Source organism: Mobula birostris, chromosome 16, assembly GCF_030028105.1.
Source record: "Mobula birostris isolate sMobBir1 chromosome 16, sMobBir1.hap1, whole genome shotgun sequence".
Taxonomy (NCBI): Eukaryota; Metazoa; Chordata; class Chondrichthyes; order Myliobatiformes; family Myliobatidae; genus Mobula; species Mobula birostris.
Window position 1 is genome coordinate 29301457 of NC_092385.1, and position 22285 is coordinate 29323741.

The following is a 22285-nucleotide window of genomic DNA, read 5'->3' on the forward strand; positions in this document are numbered from 1 at the left end:
GGTACTTATAGACCAGTGTCTATTTTAAGATCTTCCAAGCTGATCAAACTATTTATGAATGGTATTTGATACTGATAAATGATAAAATAGCAAAAACACATGCAATTTAAAAAAAAGACTGTAAGCATGTATAGTATCTCTGAAAGGAAGCTCAACAAAATTTGATATCACTGGAATTGGAATCCTAGACAAAGTATTGATCTACAGTCAATTCTGAAAGCATAAAACTGAGCAACAATTTGTAGCTTAGTGGCACCAATAAGTTTCAGGTAACTTTCTTTAGAACATTATTGATTATAAAGCAATTTGTCAAATCATGTTTCTCTCCAAGCAGCAAAAATCTTCAAATAAATTTCTTTTTATAAATTCTCAGTTTAAGTACTAGTATAAACACATACTTTTAAAATATCTTAAAATACCTGAAGGACATGGAAAGCCCATTCTGTACTAACAGAACATACAAACAATTATTCCAGTATTTTGCCCTTTAGTCTTTTACCAAAAGGACAATTCAGTCAAACAGCATGCAATTGTAAAGCAAATATGATTATTAACTTACAAAACTGGGAGATGGGAGCGTCCAGCTGGGGTACATTTCCTCCCTTGGCATTGAGTTTTTGGACTTGAGTTGGAGGGATAGGCTTGTGTGATTGACCAGTAGCACGGTACATTGCCTGAACCCAAAGGATCCGATCCTGCTCATCATCACTGGCAAAGATCACAGTGTCTCCTTCTTTAACTGCATTAAAGAATGCTCTACCGCCCTCCAGACCTAGATGATGAATTATTCAACAGCTGTATAAGGAGACTGTAAAACTTGATTTCTAACTCAGCAGACAGAAAAATCCATCTTTAATGCTGTGCAAGGACAGCATTCAAAATTCACACAGCTATTGACACCTTTGCATCTCCCCTCTTAAAATGACATCTATTTACAAACAGGATGCCAATATTTAAAAACTAGCTCCATTTTTAAATAAAAATGAAAATACTTCGTAAATTTCACTGTGGAAACAATAGAATCCACTGTACACAAATACAGCACATGAAAATGTATCACTTTTGGAAGTTTTCAAAACTTCATTGGTGTATACAAGAGATACCACTTATGTGAACTTCATAACACTTAGCATATTAAAACTAAGGTTTCTATTTTATAATCCTTCAACATTTGCCAGACTATTTCCAATTTCAAATTGCAATAAATATCATTTGTTTAGAGTTTAATACTTAAGCACGGTTTTGACAATTTGACATCTATGAAATGTTTAATTAGGACCTCAGTCCAGATTTAGCAATGAAATTTTCAGCAGATTATCAACAAATTACTGTGTGAACCCTCAGTATAATAACAAACTACGCCGGCCCAATCCATTCTATTCTTTTCCTGGAGTCCAGTCAAAACAGTGTGACATCACATCAGGTCATCTCACACAGCCTCATAGTATTTTTGTTCAATTCTCTTCTGATGTATCTCTTTGAAACTTTCTAATATATTGGTTGTGGATCTCCAACAATATTATGTATAGTTGTAAAGACAACCTATAGCCCCAAAATGAGGGCATGAAACAATAATAACAGCAGGATGTATTTCAATACGCAGTTTAAAATCAAATATTCATTCCTTATGTATGCAATATATTTTGGCTTAATATTATTTATAGTTAAATGTCAAAAACCTAGTAACCTGAGAAACACCAAAGTGGCAATAAGTGGAGCTCATGTATTTTGTGGTAAGCTGAGCTGGGAAATGTAAAACTGAAGAACTATAGCACGACTACTAGTGGGAGGGTATAATTACAGTACCCAAGTTTACTTTGTAAAGGTGGACATAGAAATACAGTATACACTGGAATTTATAGGAAACTGTGGTAAAAACACAATAACGGGAAGAAAGATTTTGGAAACACAAAAGTACATACACATGTACACACACTATGTATTAGGTAAGAAATATAATCAGTGAAGAGGCAAAAGTTGAAATTTTAGTTGGGTTTTAACAAACCTTTTCAAGAAAAGTCTCTGATAATGTTATTAGATAAAAGCCCTCTGATTAAACTTTGATCTGTACTTCTGTACTTTATATGGTAGTCCTAATGTTTCCGAGTGTCAGAGTGGCTCACAGATGCGAGAATGACTGAGTTTTCACGATTTAATGGAGACCATCTGATGAGGTAAAAAGGTAGACTTTAAGGATGACTGTGAATAAGTTGAAAGATACAGGAAGACAGCAAAATAAGAATTCTAAAGTGTAGGACCAGAAAGGTTGAAATTTTGTTACAAAATATGTATTGGGAGGAGAGGCAAGGAACATCAGAAGTGGGGACCATAGAGAATATGAACGACATGTGCAGATGGAGGAGCTCCAGATGCAAGGTGAGGAAAAGTGGAAGATATTGCAAATTGTCAAATCAACTTGTTGCTGACAGAAACTTAGTAAAAGTAGCAAAGAGTGATTGAGATGGACTTCTACCATGTGGGCTCTACTATTATTAATTATGCCATATTACGGTCATGGTAGGGAATAAAAAAGGCTATGCTCTCATGTAAACAATACTGTTACAATTACATATATCGTTAAAAGATTATGGTTATTACATTACAAGATAATAGCTGAAAATTGCCATAGTAAAGTCACTTGCTAAACCAGTGGTTTCATATGATGATGTATCAATTTCTCTAGATGTCAGGGCTGAATTGATTAATTTAATAGTTGTGGAGTGAAGCCTTTCACCTGGCTGTGGGTCAGTGTAATCTACTGTATATCCATCCAGTTGCAGCAATTCTTGTGGCTCAGCCTTTTTCTCCCGATAACTGCACATTGCAAATGTATACTGGCTGACCTGGATAAAATCACATAAAAAAACAGATGAATGTATTTTTCATTAAACTCAAATTCCACAACAATATCCACACTTATCTGAAATTTTCTTGTGCCAATGGTGAAACATCTTCCCTGCTGCCAGCACGTGTCAGGAAACTCACATTGCCTGTGACATTGCAAGCAATGGATATATGCTGATGGTGGGTAAAGTCCTCACTAATGAAAAAAAAAGCATCCTGATGATTAATTAGTTGTTTCCTTAAAATTAATGAAGCATGAACACCAATCAGATGGGAAAAATATATTTTATCTGAGGAAGTTGACCTGCCACAATACAATTTCCTTTAAAAATTAGTTCTTGAAAGTGAAGGATGGCCTTAATATTTTTCTCAGAGGAACATTCATGCTTTTGCAGCAGATTCCCATCACTCCTCTCCCAACTCTGATGCCAGTTATCCGATGTTTCTGGTTAGTTGGGTGGAATTTCCTAACTTACAAAAATAAAGTGGTCTAATTCATATTAGCTCCTGAAAACTGCATCGACTGATCAAGGAAAAAATAGATATTAAAGCTAGTGGAAGAAAAATCTTTAATAGGAACGAATGAAAAGAGAAAATCATCCATAATCAAAAAGTTATTTTTTTCTTTCTGAAGGACAAATGCAAAAATGCAGCTAAATTGTAAAAACAGCTATAATAAAGATTCTTCTGACTATCAGTCAATAATCTGGGGATGACTGGCAAAATAAGCCACTGCAAACAAATGGTGAATTTTCTTTTGCTTTGAAAGATGCTGCACAGATACATTCACATTCTATGAAACATTAATGCAGCCGAGCTGTCAGCCATGTAGAGCCTTCACCTTTTGAATTCCTTTGAGGAAAGCACTTGGTATGATTCTGAACTCATGCACGGTATTGTGTCGGGTTATAGCCTCAGTTGATATTCGTGTACTCTATCATTCAGATCAGACAAGGTTAGGAGTGACGTCCTGTCACAAACAATGTGAATTGACCATCTTGGTGCCAGTTATGTTTAAGCAATCCTAAATCTCAGTGATCAGTGCAATTGTTGTCAGAACTGCTGTAAATGGCAGCTCTCACTCCTCTTAATTTGTTTCTGGATGACACGATGAATTCAATGACATGTTCTTGATGCAAGTCATTGAGCTGCAGGGCCTCTTTCAGGCTCTGTGTGCCTCAATACGCCTTCAGGATGCCTTCAGGATGCCATCAGGTTGCATCAGACCCTAGCCAGGATTTGGCAGTGAAGTTCTCAGTTGTCTGAAAGGAAAGGTTGTTAGAAAACACAGGATTCTCCCTGCTTTAGGCTAGTGGCTTAACGGTTATCCATGGTTCAGAGATTTCAAAAGCATAGTGATTAACCTCCATTGGAAATTATGTTCTTTGGAATACTATTACATTTCCGAGCTATTTCTTTTGTTTTTGCAGTGCTTAAGCTCTGTAAACTAAGTGACAACTAACAACATTCAGAAAGTCTTAACACTTTAATTACCACCACCGTGCTTCTCTCTCCTCACTATAATCTATGAATTTCTTAAGCTCTTATTTAGGTTTTTAGCCGAAAGGCTACACCCAATCTTCAATAGATGCTATCAGAATTTAGAAGGTTATTTTTCTATGACATGTAGTACAGCTAAATGGAGTTCCAGTATGCTGCTAGCAGGTTCTCTTCTTGGGCAGTTCTCTGGGCTTAAATGATGCCAATGTGGGTTCCATAACCTGCCACACCTGAGGTGATCAGGTGGGCAAGTGGGTAGCTGAGGATGTAGCATGATACTTTCACCAGAAATGGTGAGCTTCTGTGTGTTCCTGACAAAGCAACTTAAACCTCTCAGCGCCATCCCAAAATGTTCCTTCTAAATTTGAGACATCTAGAGCTAAGAACATTACACTTCACCAAGGTGGTTTTACAAGCATTCTTGAATCATTTTCGCTGTGCACCAGGCAGTCTCCTGCTGTGACAGAAATTGGAATAGAGTACCTGTTTCAAGAGAATGGCACCGATCAATGTAAACAATATGGTCTGTTGATCAGAGAGGCAGCAGAATGTACCTGAAGTCTCAATGATGGGGTGATAGCTAGGAAGAGAGTTATTTACTTAGCCTGGCAATGGATTTGGAGATTTTTGTAGAGACAACATTGGTGATACCTCATCGGTGCTTTGAGATGCCTGCCTTTGTTTCAGAAGTGCACAGGAATTCAGGATGCACTGCGGCCCAGTTTTCCATATGCATGGTTGTCAAGCACACGTTTTCTGAGATGGCCAAAGACTCTGTTGGCACTGAAAATGATGGTAAATTTCAACCTCGAAATGTGCCTTTATTTTGAGGTGACTCTTGCAGTCTGGAGTGTTCAACGTTTTCCAAGGTCCCATTATGGACTCTTACTAGGGCTTACACAATTATGCAGTGAGAATTAAATACTCATATTGAAAATAAATGCCTTTTCCACTTTTTTTGGTACATAATTTTGGATAATTTGCCTCTGATCTTCTTATGAACATCCCATTTCTTCATTGGGCTTATCATACTATGAAGTTCAAGTTTAAATGTCACTCAACCATACATGTGAATACGAAACAGCGTTCCTCTGGGGCGTAGGCGCAACACGCAGTATCAACAGTCACACTCAGCACATATAACACATATAATCATGATAGCAGAAAATATATAGTAGCAAAAGTATTAAAAAAGAAATAGTATAGCCCAAGTCATTAAGTGTCATGCCCCGTAGATTGATGGTGCAAGGGATCATTGATTGTCAAATAACTTTGGTGTCCTTTATGACTGTTGGACCTTAATCCTACTTTTCTTTCCATTTTATTTTTAACTTTCTTAACCAATACTCTGTAAAGACATTATGAAACATTCTTCTTTCATCCTTTCATTCAACGATTGAGAAGGGAGCTGAAGAGAAGGCATCTAGGATATCCTGTTCGAGGGCAAAGTGAGGTTAGATAGGTGTTATGAGAAGTGTCAGCTCAGAGTGAAGAGATCGGCACTATGACACCAGTCTGACTCACAGAAGGTTCAAGTTTCAAGTTCAATTATCGATCAGCCTTACACAAATACAGCTAATCGAAACAGCATTCCTCTGGAACCAAGGTGTAAAACACATTACCAGCATATATAGGACATATGGTTACAGTTTCAAAAATAAACATACAGTCACAAAGCAATAAGAAAAAGATACAGTCCAAGGCCCTGAGTTGCCCTGGTCCAGCTTGTTCTTCCTCTGAGCAAACACTGGGGGGCAAAACTAACCTACCGCAATTTTTTGTGGAAATTACAAGCTGGATAGACAAAGGAGATGCAGTAGATGTGGTGTACTTGGATTTTCAGAAGGCCTTTGACAAGGTGCCGCACATGAGGCTGCTTAGCAAGATAAGAGCCCATGGAATTACAGGAGAGTTACTAGCATGGGTGGAGCATCGACAGAAAACAGACAGTGGGAATAAAGAGATCCTATTCTGGCTGGCTGCCGGTTACCAGGGGAGTTCCACGGGGGTGTGTTTTTGGACCGCTGCTTTTTACAATGTATGTCAATGATTTGGACTACAGTATTAATGGATTTGTGGCTAAATTTGCTGATGATACAAAGATAGATGGAGGAGCGGGTAGTATTGAGGAAACAGAGAGCCTGCAGGGAGACTTAGATAGTTTAGGGGACTGGGCAAAGAAGTGGCAAATGGAGTACGATGTTGGAAAGTGTATGGTTGTGCACTTTGGTGGAAGAAATAAATGGGCAGACTATTATTTGGATGGGGAGAGAATTCAAATGCAGAGATGCAAAGGGACTTGGGTGTCCTTGTGCAGGATACCCTAAAGGTTAACCTCCAGGTTGAGTCGGTGGTGAAGAAGGCGAATGCAATGTTGGCATTCATTTCTAGAGGTATAGAATATAAGAGCAGGGATGTGATGTTGAGGCTCTATAAGGCACCCGTGAGACCACACGATTATTGTGTGCAGTTTTGAGCTCCTTATTTTAGAAAGGATATACTGACATTGGAGAGGGCTCAGAGAAGATTCACAAGAATGATTCCAGGAATGAAAGGGTTACCGTATGAGGAATGTCTAACAGCTCTTGGGCTGTACTCCCTGGAGTTCAGGAGAATGAGGGGGGATCTCATAGAAACATTTCGAATGTCAAACGGCCTGAACAGATTAGATACGGCAAAGTTATTTCCCATCGTAGGGGAGTCTAGGACAAGAGGGCACAACTTCAGGATTGGAGGACGTCCATTTAGAACAGAGATGTGGAGAAATTACTTTCGTTAGAATGTGGTAAATCTGTGGAATTTGTTGCCACGAACAGCTATGGAGGCCAAGTCATTGGGTGTATTTAAGGTGGAGATAGATAGGTTCTTGACTAGCCAGGGCATCAAAGGGTATGGGGAGAAAGCAGGGGAGTCGGGATGACTGGAAGAATTAGATCAGCCCATGAGTGAATGGCAAGCAGACTTGATGGTCTGAATGGCCTGCTTCTGCTCTTATATGCTATGGTCTTATGGGTAACACCAAATGAACACCATTGTAATTTCCATGAATCTTTTGCTCTTGACATTCAGCTGGTATGTTGTGGGTATGAGAAATGCTGATGAAGAAATGTTGATAACTTTCTCCAGTGGATATTGTAGAGGGTATCTGCTGCAGCCATGCCATCCCAGTGGTGGAGGCTGTGAATGATTAGGTTGTGAGTATGGCTGGCAGGAGTGGGAGGAGATAAAGATGGCGCCAGAGGTTTTTGCCAACCTGGGTGACTTCTTTGAGCTCATCCACGAAACAGCTTAAATCTCTGTTGTCATGTCTGTTTATTCCCTTTCAAGGTGGCTGGGGTCCCGTCAGAGTTCATGATCTACTGCTACACTCGAACTATGTTCTTTACGGATGGTGAGTTCTCTTCAGAACCTGCTGAGTGGTTTGTGCTTTGGTAACTCTAGGAGTGGCTTGGAAGACGTGCGCCTTCGGGGTGCGGCCCTATGGACGACCCAATTCCTTGCTGATGTTGCTGACTGAAGCAGCGTGGGAGATCAAAACATCAAGACAGTGTGCGTGGCTGTCAGAGGCCTCAGCACTCGAGCGATCATTCTCTCTCTCTCTCTCTAGATAGTGATAGAGAGTTTGCTGATTCTTGAGTTGGGGGAACTCGATGTAAGCGACCGTAACATTGAAACAGCGAGTTGTTGGCCTCCCCTCTCACTGTGGCAGGAGCGAATCCTCTCTCTCTCTCTATACTGAAAGAGAGGGCCTATTGAGGTGTTGGAATGAACAGTAGATTTTGATGGACTTTGGGGGCTTGCTATTGCTTGGTGGGTGGTGGAGGGGGGGAGCTGATACTTTCTGCTGGAGCAAGTGGGGGAGGGGAGGAGGGAGGGTTGATGCCTTGCTGCTGCTTGCATATGGGGGAGGGCGGGCTTTGGGGTTCAAACCTTTTTCAGTCATTCATTCTTTTTCTCTCTGTTTCGTGGATGTCTGCGAAGAGTAAGGATTTCAGGTTTGTATACTGTATACATTCTCTGATATTAAATTGAACCATTGAGCCTTGTGGTCTGCTTGGATTTGCTAGGTGTTGAATACTGCCAGAATTGCATTAATCCACGTAATTCAAGAACATCCCATTCTCTTCTGTGCAGGTTAGATGGGGAAAGTGTTTGAGGAGTTAGGAAGCAATTCGCTCCTTGACCTTCTTCAGCAGCCACAATATTTACAGGGCTTATCCAAATATTCACTTTAGGATAACATTGCAAATTCTACTTTTACCATGTTAATGTTCAAGGACATAGATTTTAAATTATAGAATGAACATTCTACTGTCAGTCAATACCCTCATAACTATGATGCCATTCTTGAGAATAATCCAATAAAATGCATATAGCCACATATATTGCGGCTATGCAATAGTAAGATTTAACCTTGCTGCAATTGCTACAATCAAACAGTATGCAGATGCTCACAGTCAAAGGTCACAATTTATGCAAGTTACCAGCGATCAGTTTCCTTCGGCTTATACTAGGACATCACACAAATCACCCGTCCTGAAGGGGAGAGGTACAAATTTGAAGTTTTGCTTGATAAGGACTGAAAACAGACATGGAATAACAATTCATAAAATGAATTGTGGTTCCAGCAATTGCTAGTAACAATTATGTACTGGAGCTGATCATAGTAAGGGAACCTCAGCTGATGTGAAGTGGAGACAAGTGGTACTTACTGTAAGCATTCTATTGAAATGGAATCAGGGATACTCAGCTGAAATGGTGAAAAGACACAGGAATCCAAAAGGATGTAGAGAATCACCTCACAGTCTACTTTGTTATGATCTTGCATCTCATTGTTTATAGGCACTGCACTTCTCTGTTTTAACTTTTGCATTGTTATTGCTTTACCATGTTCAACCTCAATACGCTGTGTGTTGACTTGATCTGTATGAACAGTATGCAAGACAAGCTCTTAACACTATCTCAGTACATGTGGCAGTAATAAACTAATACCAATACTAGACAGCAAAACAAAAAGTTGTGTGGAATATGCACTTACTTAAAAAATGTCAGTCATCTATAAGCTATGAAATTGTATACAAAAGTGATAAATTTTTAATGTGTGAATATCATAACACATTGTCCTCAGAACAGAAACATAGAAAATAGGTGCAGGAGTAGGCCATTCGGCTCTTCGAGCCTGCACCGCCATTCAGTACGATCATGGCTGATCATCCAACTCAGAACCCTGTACCTGCCTTCTCTCCATACCCCCGATCCCTATAGCCACAAGGGCCATATCTTAAAACTAAATAAAACTAAAGCAACAGAGAAATCACATCTGGAAAACAGAATAAGCACGATCCTAATATTTTCCTCATTAACCTGATTTTATAAGAAAATGAGTGATAAAAGCACCCAACACTCTGAAAGATCAACAAAAATAGGAACCATTTGTATCGGTGAGGAAGACAATGCAACTGAAAGTGTTGCTAACCTCCACTGAAACATGCTGAAAATATACTTGTAATCCAGAGAGTTCTTGTCAAAAACAAATTGCAGTCTGCAGTTAAATCAGTTTGTTGACATTACAGCCCAATGCCTTCCACTCAGATACTATTTCCAGAGAGCAAGTACACTTGAATAAGTTTATAACATAAAAATACGATAAAAGTTTTTTTTCAAGGGTGCTATTTTAAGGCGGATAAACTCAGCCTATGCAACTTTGAGGACCACCATAACTTTTAGATAATTGGGGATTAATTAGCATGTGCCAATTCATTTCAGTCAAAGCAAAGCATTTTTGATCAATAGATGTTTCACATTGAACTTGTGTATTTTTATTTGACAGTGTCAATAGTTGTACAAAATACAAGATGAATCTGTATAAAATAATTTGAGAAAATTAACAATCAATTAATGTCTTTCTTTGTGAATAAACTGAAGAGGGACAAGAGGATGATTATTTTCTTTGGTGATTATTAAATGACATTAAACAGTGGAAATAACACTCCACTGTTTAAGAAAGTCTCTAAGAATAAACCAGGCCAATGAGCCTGACATCAGTAGTGGGAAAGTTACTGGAAGTATTCTAAGGGACCGGATATATAAGTATTTGGATAGACAGGAACTGATTATGGATAGTCAACATGGATTTATGTGTGGTAGGTCGTGTCTAACCTATTTTATAGAGATTTTCAAGGATGTTAGCAGGAAAGCTGAGGAAGGCAAAGCAGTGGATGCTGTTTGCATGGACTTCGTTGTCGTCATCGTTAAGTCGCATCTGGAATTTCCAGTTGGTGGACAATTTCCCTCCACGCCGCTCTGTCCTGACACACGTCGTTAACGTTTGTTGTTTTGATCCTTTATTGAGACTGACGTATGGAATTCAGCAAGGCATGTGGCAAGGTTCCGTATAGGAGGTTGATCAAGAAGGTTCAGTCGCTTGGCATTCAAGACGAGGTAGTGAATTGGATTAGACATTGGTTTTGTGGAGGAGCCAGAGATTGTAATATTGTAGATGGTTGCCCCTCTGACTGGAGGCCTGTGATTAGTGGAGAGCTGAAGTGATCGTTGCTGAGTCCATTGTTGTTTGTCATCTATATTAATGATCTGGATGATAATGTGGTTAACTGGATCAGCAAGTTTGTGGATGACACGAAGATTGGTGGTGTAGTGGATAGCGAGAAAGGCTATCATGGCTTGCAGCAGGATCTGGACCAACTGGAAAAATGGGCTGAAAAATGGCAAATGGAATTTAATGTAGACAAGTGTGAGTACCAACCAGGCAGGGCAAGTCTTACATGGTGAGCGGTAGGGCACTGGGTAGTGTGGTAGAACAAAGGGATCTGGGAATACAGGTGTCACAGGTAGATAGGGTTGTAAAGAAAGCTTTTGGCACATTGGATTTCAAAGATCAAAGTACTGAGTATAGGAGTTGGGATGTTATGTTGAAATTCTATTAGAATTGGTGAGGCCTAATTTGGAGTATTATATGCAGTTTTGCTCACCTACCTACAAGAAAGATGTAAGTACGATTGGAAGAGTACAGAGAAAATTTACAAAGATGGTACTGGGACTGTAGGATCTGAGTTATAAGGAAAGATTGAATAGGTTAGAACTTTATTCCCTAAAACAGAAGATTGAGGTGAGATATGGAGGAAGTAAACAAAATTATGAGGGGTATAAATACAAGTAGGCTTTTTCCCACTGAGGTTGTGTGAGAGTACAATTAGAGGTCAAGGGTTAAGGGTGAAAGATGAAATGTTTGATTTCAACGTTTAAGAGAAGTTTGGGAAGGTACATGGATGAGAGGGTTATGGAGGGCTATGGTCCAAGTGTAGGTCGATGGCTCTAGACTTTTAAATGGTTCAGCACAGTCTAGATGGGTTGAATGGCCAATTTCTGTGCTGCAGTTGTCTATGACTCTATGGCATCTACAATACCTTTAAAGTAGTACATAGCGTGGTAATGCAACATACTGTACAAACTCGTCGAGAAAACAGCATACAGGCTATTTTCATCGTATTAATCAGTGCTTCCACCTACTGCTCACTATTCACGTTGCAAGGCTATTTAATCCTTGCTTTTTCATTAACAGTGACCCAGTTTCTGCAGATTGCAATCACACAAAGAAACCAGTTTACTGTGATTGTATAAGGTAGCAGGAAGGGAAGAAAACTGGTACTTTTTTCATTTTTCATTGAAATACTGGTGTTTGAACAGACTCATCAGTAGCAATAACAAAGTGGCATTTAAAAATAGTGGCAACACAGAGGAAATCAGTCTAAGGTATTTCATAGAGATGCAAAGGTGATGAACAATGAATGAAAAAGGGAGCAACTCAGCAGTATAATTAAAAGACTGGTTAATGAGGTGGGTTTTAAGAAGAATCATATGGGCATAGGGAAAGCAATAGTTTAGAAGAAAGTACATAGTGATAAAAGGATCAGAAAACACAGTGATGGGATTTTTAAAGTTGTGATATTAGGGGAAATGAAAGAATGCTCGGAGACAGAGTTTGCTTTGCCATGATATGGTCAACTATTTACTCAATAAGCTGATGTTTACCAAGGCTGGAGATTGGTTTGCTGACTGGCCAGCCTTTCATTTGAGGGATAAAGTCTGGAGGGCTAGAGTCAAAGTAAATGTTTGAAGTGAGTTGATTACAAAGTAGAGGGGTGCGATGCTTTGGAGATGATACTGATACTTGTGTGACTTACTCAGGTTTGTTACTCTTAGGACTTGCCATACACTTTCCTCCACAAAATGCCAGTGTCAGATCCATGCCCAGGTGGTCACTGTTACTGTTCCTAGAAGCTGTGAGGGTGAACAGCCACACAGTAACTGAAATGTTCCTGTGCACACAGCCTTTGTTGTCACGCAGCTGGAAATCTCTTTTATATAATGCTAACATAATTTTGAAATCTATGTTAATACAATAGGGAAATACTCTGTAATTAATCATATGTTCATGAATATAATCTATAATTTGGTATGGGGGGGGGTGTCCACTATACAGGATCGGGATAAGCTGCAGAAAGTTGTAAATGCTGTCAGCTCCATCATGGGCACTAGCCTCTCTAGCATCCAGGAAATCTTCAAGGGCCAAAGCAACAAAAATGAGGCATCCATCATAAGGAACCCCCTCACCCAGGATATGCTTCTTCTCATTGGTACCAGCAGGGAGGAGATACAAGAGCCTGAAGGCACAAACTCAATGATTCAGGTATTGCTTCTTCCGCCCTGCCACCAGATTTCTGAATTGACACTACCTCACTACTTTTTATTATGTATTGCAATGTACTGCTGCCGCATAGCAACAAATTTTATGATATTTGCTGATTTAAAACCTGATTCTGATCAATTTTATAAATAATAAACATACCACAACCTTTATCTTGAACCATTTTAGAGCTTTAACATATTTACATTGTCAGTGTTTCAAGTTACAACACTGTCACAAATTGTAAGAATAAACACAGAATGGAAGTCGGTGGCTCTTCAATCAACTGCTGGCCTGCTGAATGCCGACACCAACTAGTCAATATTCATAGTATGCATATTACAAAAAAAACTAAAGTGCCATGTAATTTTCAGGCCATGTAAAAAATTTCCTGCTTAAAGCAGTGCTGGTCTGTGCAGTAATAAAAAAATTAGAGGGATCGTTGGTTACTGGGATGCCAAATATACATGGTGTGGCCACTTTTTAAGTCACATGCTATCTGTAAGGAGGTTGTATGTTCTGCATGTGACTGTGTGGGTTTCCTCCTGGTGCTCTGGTTTCCTCCCACAGTCCAAAGATATATCAATTGATAGGTTAGTGGGTCATTGTAAATTGTCCCATGATTAGGCTAGAGCTAAATTGGGTGTAGCTTGATGGCACAGCTCAAAGGCTGAAAAGGCCTATTCTGCACTGTACCTCAATAAAAATAAAATAAAGATGTACACCTGCTAATTAATGCAAATATCTAATCAGTCAATCATCTGGAAGCAAATCAATCCATAAAACATGCAGATATGGTCAATAGATTCCGTTGTTGTTCAGATCAAATATCAGAATGGGGAAGAAATGTGATTTAAGTCACTTTGACTGTGGAATGATTGTTGGTGCCAGATAAGGTAGCTTGAATATCTCAGTAACTGCTGATCCCCTTGGTTTTTCACATACAACAGTCTCTACAGTTTATAGAGAATGGTGCGAAAACCAAAAAAAAAACATCCAGTAAGCAGCATTTCTGTGGGCGAAAACACCTTGTTAATGAGAGAGGTCAGAGAAGAATGGCTAGACTGGTTCAAGCTGACAGGAAGGTGACAGTAACTCAAATAACCACTTGTTATAACCGTGGTGTTCAGAAGTGCATCTCTGAATGCACAACACGTCTAACCTTGAATTATATGGGTTATAGTAGCAGAAGAACATGAATATATCCTCACTGGCCACTTTATTAGGTTCAGGAAGCATCTAATAAAATGGCCACTGAGTGTAATGCATCCAAGACACTGCTACAATTTCAGGGGCAATTTTTGAATTAAATATTCCTTTATGCTGGTGTCTTTGAGTCGAGTTGTACATTCCAGCTTATGGAACTCTCAGAGTTGGTAGGGCAATCAAAAGGTGATATTCAGCTTTTGGTTGAAAAATACTATGACGTGGAAATCAAAAGTTCATGCAATCTAATTAAAATAAAAGTTTTGCTTTGTAACCATACATGTTCTGAAATTGACAATTTGGTACAGACATTAAAATAAGAAGTGCTTTAAGAAATTTAAATAATCTGTCATGATTTGTACTTTGAAGTCAATAGGAAACAATTTCCTGAAAACCAAAGAATTCTTTTAAAGATGTTGTTTAATACAATGTAATTCTTTTCCATATTTCAGTGGGAACAGACAGTGATGTATGAGATAAGCTAGTTTTGATTTGTATTTGTGTGTGTCAGACTTCCCTTCAGACCACCTGATTTGAGGGGAGAGTTTAAGATTTGGAACAAAAGCCACATAAAGGATGTATTCAATGTAAATTTCTGACTGATTCCAATAGATGACTTTTAGAATCAACCATTTTAGTTTCATTACATTACCAGACAATTTAAAGAAGTCCAGCTTTATAAAGCTAATTTTTATCTTGTCTGGCAGCAGGATGGCATGGTAGATTTTAATATATTGTAACACTTTGAACATACTGTATGGCCATTCTTAAAATTGGGGCCTTGATCTTTGTTGTCCATGCCCATCTACTAGACATACGGATGGCATGCAGTCATCCCTCAGTTAGTCCTCTGCAAGTCAGGATCCTGTGACATAATTAGAACTCCATCACAATTCTACGTATCAATAGTATAAACTGCCGATTCTGCATCTATCAACATTTGACAAGCAGAATTAATATTCCTTCAAGATACTGGTAAAAATTTACAAGTTTTGTTTATTCAGTCAACAGGAGCATCCTTTATTAATGGGCCTCAGATGATACCCATGAAGCAGATAGTAAGGTCAAAATGCCCGCTGAATGGAGCTGACACACATACACACAGCTCCAATCCCCTCTGTACACAGAACTCCCTCATGTTCAGCAACATGAGGAACGTCACTGCTGGCACAGGAGCATATCTCACCTTAAATTACTTAAATTCCAGGCATCCTGGACAAATAGTCACATTTTGAGAATAATGCCTGTGAGCCTTTGCAAATAAATGTGGCATAACAGCCAAGGCAAGCTTGCTGTCTGATTATTTATACTGTCAAGGTCAAGATAATGAAACTGAGTGTGAAATACACCACCTGTTTCAGGTCAAATTAGTTAATTGGGCACTTTCCTAAAACACCAGATGTTGAAGGGGAAATGAATTGATAAAACTTTGCATGAAAATTGTTTTATGTAGATACTGACTAGTCCAAGAATGGTTTGGGAAAACCTTTGTAAAAAGCCCAGCAGGTTCCTTGCAGTTTTCCATTAATGATACAACATTGTCCAAAAACTCATTCTAGGGCCATGCCATATTACTTTGCTCAAAATAAAAGTGTGGGTGAGGCAGTCGCACTATTTATCATCAGGAACTAGAGTTCATGGCCAACCCAAGCAATCTTATGTGGGTCATATTTGCAGTTCAACCATACAAAGCTTTACTGATTTCTCATTTATAATTCAGCCTACATGAGCATTATATTTGCCTGTATATTTCTTCTACCTTTCCCTTTTCACTGTCCAGTCACTTGTAATATACCGTTAATGCACTATTAAAAAAAAATTGATATTGTTTACATTTCGAAATTCCTTCCACTTTATATTGCAGACTAACAGCTTCCTGAACCTTTCTTCTTCCTTGCCTGTAGCTGTTCAGTACAGTTCAGTCAGCACAATTTAATTACATAACTTGTCCTGCTTCTAGCCACGTTCCCATGTTTCCTTAAGAAAGGAAGGTATTCTGCTTATCAAGTTCATACCAGCTCACAGAGAGATCTCATTCCCTCACTAATTTTCCTTATAACCCACCTCCCATCAATCCCCTCCAGATTCAATCACCCATTTACATTAAGGATTGTTTACAGAGACCAATTAGCTTATTAACCCACATATCTTTGGGAAACAGGAGGAAACCAGATCCTGGAGGAAATCCACACAATGACAGGGAGAACATGCAAATGACTCACACACAGCAATGAAGGTCCGGATTGAACTTTGTCTGAGGGAGCTGTGAGACAATGACTCCACTAGTCATGCCATTGCAATGTCTTTGTGATTTTTATTACTTATTTTCTCACTTTCCTCCCTTTGTGATAGCAAAAAAATCACTTCCAAGTTCTTGTAATAACCTGGGAGATCACCTTGCAGGCAGCTCCTAGATAATAGCCTAGTATTGACAAATCCATGTGTGCTTGCTATATACTACCACAGCTGTTGGTCACATGGCATTTTTAACAAAAGCAAATGAATGGAAATATTAAAAAGAGATTGGCAATTAATAACAAACATATTAGGTATTAATTTTGCTATACATTCTGCCTCATTAATTCATGCATTTAAAGGACTCAGGTCAAATACACTTGAGAGTATTAATTTTTATTTACCTGCACCAGAACAAAGAACCTTTTCTTCCATCTTTTCCAAACATTCTTACCAATTGTCCATAAATATCTAATGAAACAAAAGCCAGAAAAAAATTCAGAACCACATAGAAAGAAGTAAAATCATTACATATTTAACACTGTTTCAGCATTCAACAATGCCTACCTCCGTAAAGCTAAAATCTAATGGAATATTCTACTGCTTAATGAGTCTAACATGAGATTTCAAGAATTTAAAAAAATGTTCATGCTGCTATTTTTCCTTTATTTTTCAGAATGCGAAAGACTCAGTGTGCTAAGTCAGGTCGGATGTAGCTCGCCACTCATGAGTCACGGCTGACTGTACCTATTCCATGTGCCAATGGTCGACAATGCCTGAGGCCATGGCAGTGACTTGGCCAAAGATGGCATGGTACTGGGGCCTTACCCCTGTAGGCCCCGATATTCAAAGGTATTTAAAAACTATTAGATTGTCTACTTAAACATAAATAAATAGCAAGAAATAACTGAAGTATTAAATAAATCTAAATAAAAGAAATCAGTTTTATTTGCTAATCTCCAGATCAGAAATCCCCATACAAATGAATATAGATTTATAAATGGAGTAAGATCAGAAGTAGATTCCACAGCATTTTGCAGAGGAATCCTGGCATGTCCAAAGTCTGCTGTTGGTCTCAACCTGGGGTCCAAAGTAGGAGTCTTGCTCAGTACTTTCCAGACTTGCGTTGGGTCTGTTTCTGTTGGGGATTTACCCAGTGAGGGCAAATGACCCAATATTTAGAATGAGATTAACCAACTGCAGAATTACAGACTTGGAACTACCTCCAAGTCCCTGTATGTAAAAACTGAAAATGTTGGAAAGATTCAGCAGTTCATGCAGCATCTGTGGAGTGAAAAAAAAACTAATATTTCAGGTTGAGAACTTTTGATCAATATCAGTTCAATATCAGTCTCTGTTTCTGTATCCATAGATGCTGGCTCTCTTCAATATTTGCTGTTTTTAGTTCAGATGCCTAGTTCATGCTGGTTTTTGTCTTTCATTCTCTAAATCTGTTTCCCCTGGATTTCTCTGCCATCTGTTCTCAGTTAGAAATTTTAAATTGCAGTGTAAAAAAGCCAAATTGAGTTAAACTTTATGTAAATGTTTAAGAATTATTTTCTTCATTCCCACTTTGCAAGTGACAGAACCTTTACAGGGCTACAACACCTGGAAGAGAGCTCCAATGTCTAGAGAGCACAACCGTACTTAATACATGCAAGAACTGTGAATCAGAATCTCTTCCATCTGTTTTTACCACCATCAAATAATAGGGGAGGGAGGCAGTTATTGGTAGCAACTTGCCCTTCTCAGTCAGATCTCAGTAGGTGAGCTTCAGGTGCTGACTACTGTAAATTATGTCTATGGAAAGGCTCGAGATAGGAATCTCTCACAAGAGGATTAACACCTTGGAGGATACCTCAGAAGGGACACAGCGATGTTCTTTCACTATCAATAAATTAATGATTTCTTGATTTATTGCATGAATGACCTCCAGCCCCCCTCCCTTAAGAGTACAGATTAAGCAATGGAAAAATTGAGAGTCCATACTGGAAGCACTCAACCCATTTGCACCTAATCACGATCAACTTCTCACAGCTTGCTTTCCACCTGAAGTAGGCAGTACCCCACGTGGGGTATCGAGTCCAGAGCTGCTTTGAAGTGAACACTTAAGTGGTACAATGTCATTTTATTGTGCTGTTTATCTCATGTACAGGAAATTAAATTTGGATCTGATGACATCAATAGATCTGTCCAGTACTGCACCTGCTCTAAAGCAAGAGTCGCTGCCAAGAGACAAGTTTTGATTCCTAAACTGCCAGAATACTTTTATGGTGTAAATGTGGTGAGGACACATTGAACGTCAAATGTTAAATTCATGGCCTGCTGACATGCTGTTTGTGATTCAGACCCAGCTGGAGATGAGAGTAGGATTTGGCATTCGCACAGAAAACACAGTGATATGAGGATGGGTCACTCGGATGAATTGGTACCTATCAGGAAATAGTTTCACAAATTCTCTGCCTTTACAATTATCCATCGTTCCTGAGATGAGTGAAGATTAATTTGCCATGGCTTGTTGACAGCCAAATAAAACCTGGATGTAAGTGAGACCTTTTCACACTTTAGTATATGCAATGAGTACAACTATCATATGGCTCAGTATAACTCGAGACTGGGAAGTAATCTTGAATTCATTGCCAAACACATCACATCATTTCACTGTGAGATGGTGAGAGAGCACAGGACAAAATACTCCCCAATGGCAGTGTCCTGATCCAGGATTCAAGTAGCTTTGCTTTGGTTTTTAAGAATGCCCACAACCTTCCTCAAGTGACCTTCCTTTCTGTGATGGCATCCTGTCACCTAATTTAATCTATCTAATCCCAGTTATCTGGGATGGAGCAGTTCAGCTACAAGAAGCCAGGGCATGATTGAGTATATAAATTATGAGGGGTAAAGAAAAGATAACGTGTCACAATATCAGTTAGATAAATCTAGAGTTCATCTAGTAAGGGGCGCATGAGGTGGAGCTTCTTCACTCAGAAAGTGCAACTATCTAGAATGAAATACATGAGAAGCAGATGACGTTGGGTCATTGACAGGATTTAAGAAGCGTATAGGTGAGAACTTGAATGGGTGAGGCACAGAAGTCTATAGATCAAGCGCTAGGAGATGGGATTAATATGGAAGTTTGGCTGAGTTAGGCTGAATGTTCTGTTTTCATGTTGTATGAATCTATGACTTGATGATTCTAATTCCTGTCACAGCTTCTGATCGAGTTACAAAGGAAATTGAACAAGGTAGAATGCTGAAGCTGATCTCTAACTCTGACCTACTTAGCTGAACCAAATCTTTGGCTCATCCTGTGCCACTGAGTTCAACCCCCTCCTCTCCTCCATTTTCTCTCCTGTATGTGATTCTGTCTTCAGAGGCAGCAGCTTCTTCAAATGAAAGTTCTCTGTGATGACCAACTTGAACCCCTAGGTAATTTCTGGGTTAACCAACGTCAGTGTTACTTCCTGATCAGCCTTTCCGCTCATTCTGCAGCCTCTGCATCCAATTGTGTCCCATATTCATATTTACAGTTCAAACATTGTTTACATAGAACTATTTTGACTCCATGTTTTTTTTGCCTTTGCCCCCATCCATGACATTGTAAACAGAATACTGAAATTTTGCAAAGCTGAATAGTAAAGCAGGAATACAGGTATCAATTAAGCAAATAGCTAAGCAGGTTTTCACTTGGTTTGACCACAATTATCATTTAACATTTTTTCAGTAATGGTACAATGCAGACTACACTGTTAAAACAGTAAGAAAAGGAGGTAAGTACATCAACTATCAAACAGTAAGGAGTTGTACAATATATAGCCATTTGATTCTAAGGCTTTTCTCAATTTGATACCAGGTAATATAAGGAAGGATAGATATATTTTGATGGAAGACTCTCGAAGCGGAAGAGGAAGAGTAAGAGTAAGAGTAAGAGGAGGTTCAGGGGTAGAGAACATTTTCGAACTAAGGACCTTGTCAGCTAAGGCCTAATTGCTGATGGTGCAGTGGTACGAACTGGGGACCCGTAACCAGTCAAAAGTTTGGGCATCACAGATATCTTGCTCAAACTGTAAAAGCAATGTACTATTGCCAAAACATGGCAGGATTTTAGGGCCACTAACGACTTGCACAGATAAAAGTTTAAAGCAAAAAATAGAATGCTAGACAAGTGAAATCCTGTGAAAAAATAAATAATAGAAAAGGAAACAGTTAATGTAAACACACGAGATCCTGCTGATGCTAGAACAGAGTTAATATTTCAGGTTTATGAATCTTCATTAGATGCAAGTTCATAATCCCAATAATCTGTTTCTCTAACCATAGACTTGTGGAATGGTTCCAGCATTTTCTATTTTATTTCAGATGCAATCCATAGTAAGTTTACCGACACTCAGTAAAGCAGCTCACAGAATGTACTTGTAGAATTATGATACAATTCATAATCAATGCAGTTGATGGCATGACCTGATATCAAAGTATGTGCTGACTATAGAAAATTTATAACATCTCTTCAAAAGAAAGGGGCTTCTTTAGGGCAGGGGTCCCCAACCTTTCTCGCACTGCGGATTGGTTTATTATTGACAATATTCTTGCGGACCGGCCGACTGGGGGGGGGTGGGTGTGGGTAGGGTTGCCAATGCACAAGAGTAGCAGTCAAATACGTTGTGTTTATCCCAAGACAGACTACAATGACCATGAAGCCTTGCGCGGGCACCAGTGCGCATGCACATACGTGCCAATTTTTTTCCCTGCAAATCCTTCTTGGCGATTATGTTCCGGGGGTGGGGGGTGTTAATCACGACCGAAATATAGGTGATAAGTGGCTAATACACTCAATTTCATTTCTAAAAGGGTTTCTCTAACGAATTTAATAATAAACACACAGCGCATATTTTCCTCGCATGAATATAGTGAAAAGTCAATTATCAGGGGACGACAGGGGAGCTTGAAGAAAGTGTTGAACGAACTTCCAGTAGAAGTGGCAGAGGCAGGTTCGATATTATCATTTAAAGAAAAATTGGATAGGTATATGGACAGGAAAGGAATGGAGGGTTGTGGGCTGAGTGCAGGTCAGTGGGACTAGGTGAGAGTAGCGTTCGGCATGGACTAGAAGGGCAGAGATGGCCTGTTTCCGTGCTGTAATTGTTATATGGTTATATAAGCCACTTATAAGTCAATAGCATCATAACATTTTAAGTAACATTTGGATATTAAACACACAGTGCATATTTTCCACATATGAATATATAAAATCATTGCAACGCACCAATATCCCTGAATCAGTGGGAGCTCTGTGCTGAATACTTGTTTTCCTGCAACAAGACGGTCTCATCGAGGGGTGATGGGAGACAGCGTACTCGAAGGCAGTTACTTATGTCCAGTCCATTACGCAATTTAGTTTTCGTTGCATTCATTGCAGAGATATGTTGGAAATGGAAGCAACGTTTTCAGTGCTTTCGTGGCTATCTCAGGATATAGTATTCAGCCTTGACTTTGATCCAGAATGCCGGCAGAGATGTCATGTCAAACACACTTTTCAGCCCGCCGTCATTTGCAAGCTCAAGGAGTTGATCTCCTTCTTGCACTGACGTGGATGACGCGTGCGTAATGACCTCGCGTGCGTTCAAGCTCAACAGTAGCTGTGACAGGGAATGAGGAAAAGTGCAGCTGACTAATATCGCCAAATCATATCGTTTCGTTGTGGCCCGGTAGCACATGCTTTGCGGCCAGTACCCGTCCACGGCCCGGTGGTTGGGGACCCCTGCTTTAGAGTACCGACATCATTGCTAAAGAGATAAACAT

At 39.3% G+C, this 22285-nt stretch overlaps 1 protein-coding gene across 4 annotated transcripts in view; it reads right to left on the reverse strand.

Moving 5' to 3' along the window:
* The window catches only part of cadpsa (Ca2+-dependent activator protein for secretion a), a 511391-nt gene that overhangs the window by 159810 nt on the left and 329296 nt on the right, over positions 1-22285 (reverse strand). For all 4 annotated transcript variants that reach the window (XM_072280505.1, XM_072280503.1, XM_072280504.1 and 1 more), the window contains exons 9-11: positions 16894-16960; positions 2735-2843; positions 560-772 (exon numbers count right to left, since the gene is read on the reverse strand). In XM_072280505.1, coding sequence (XP_072136606.1) covers positions 560-772; positions 2735-2843; positions 16894-16960 — 389 coding nt within the window. The remainder of the gene's footprint in view (positions 1-559; positions 773-2734; positions 2844-16893; positions 16961-22285) is intronic.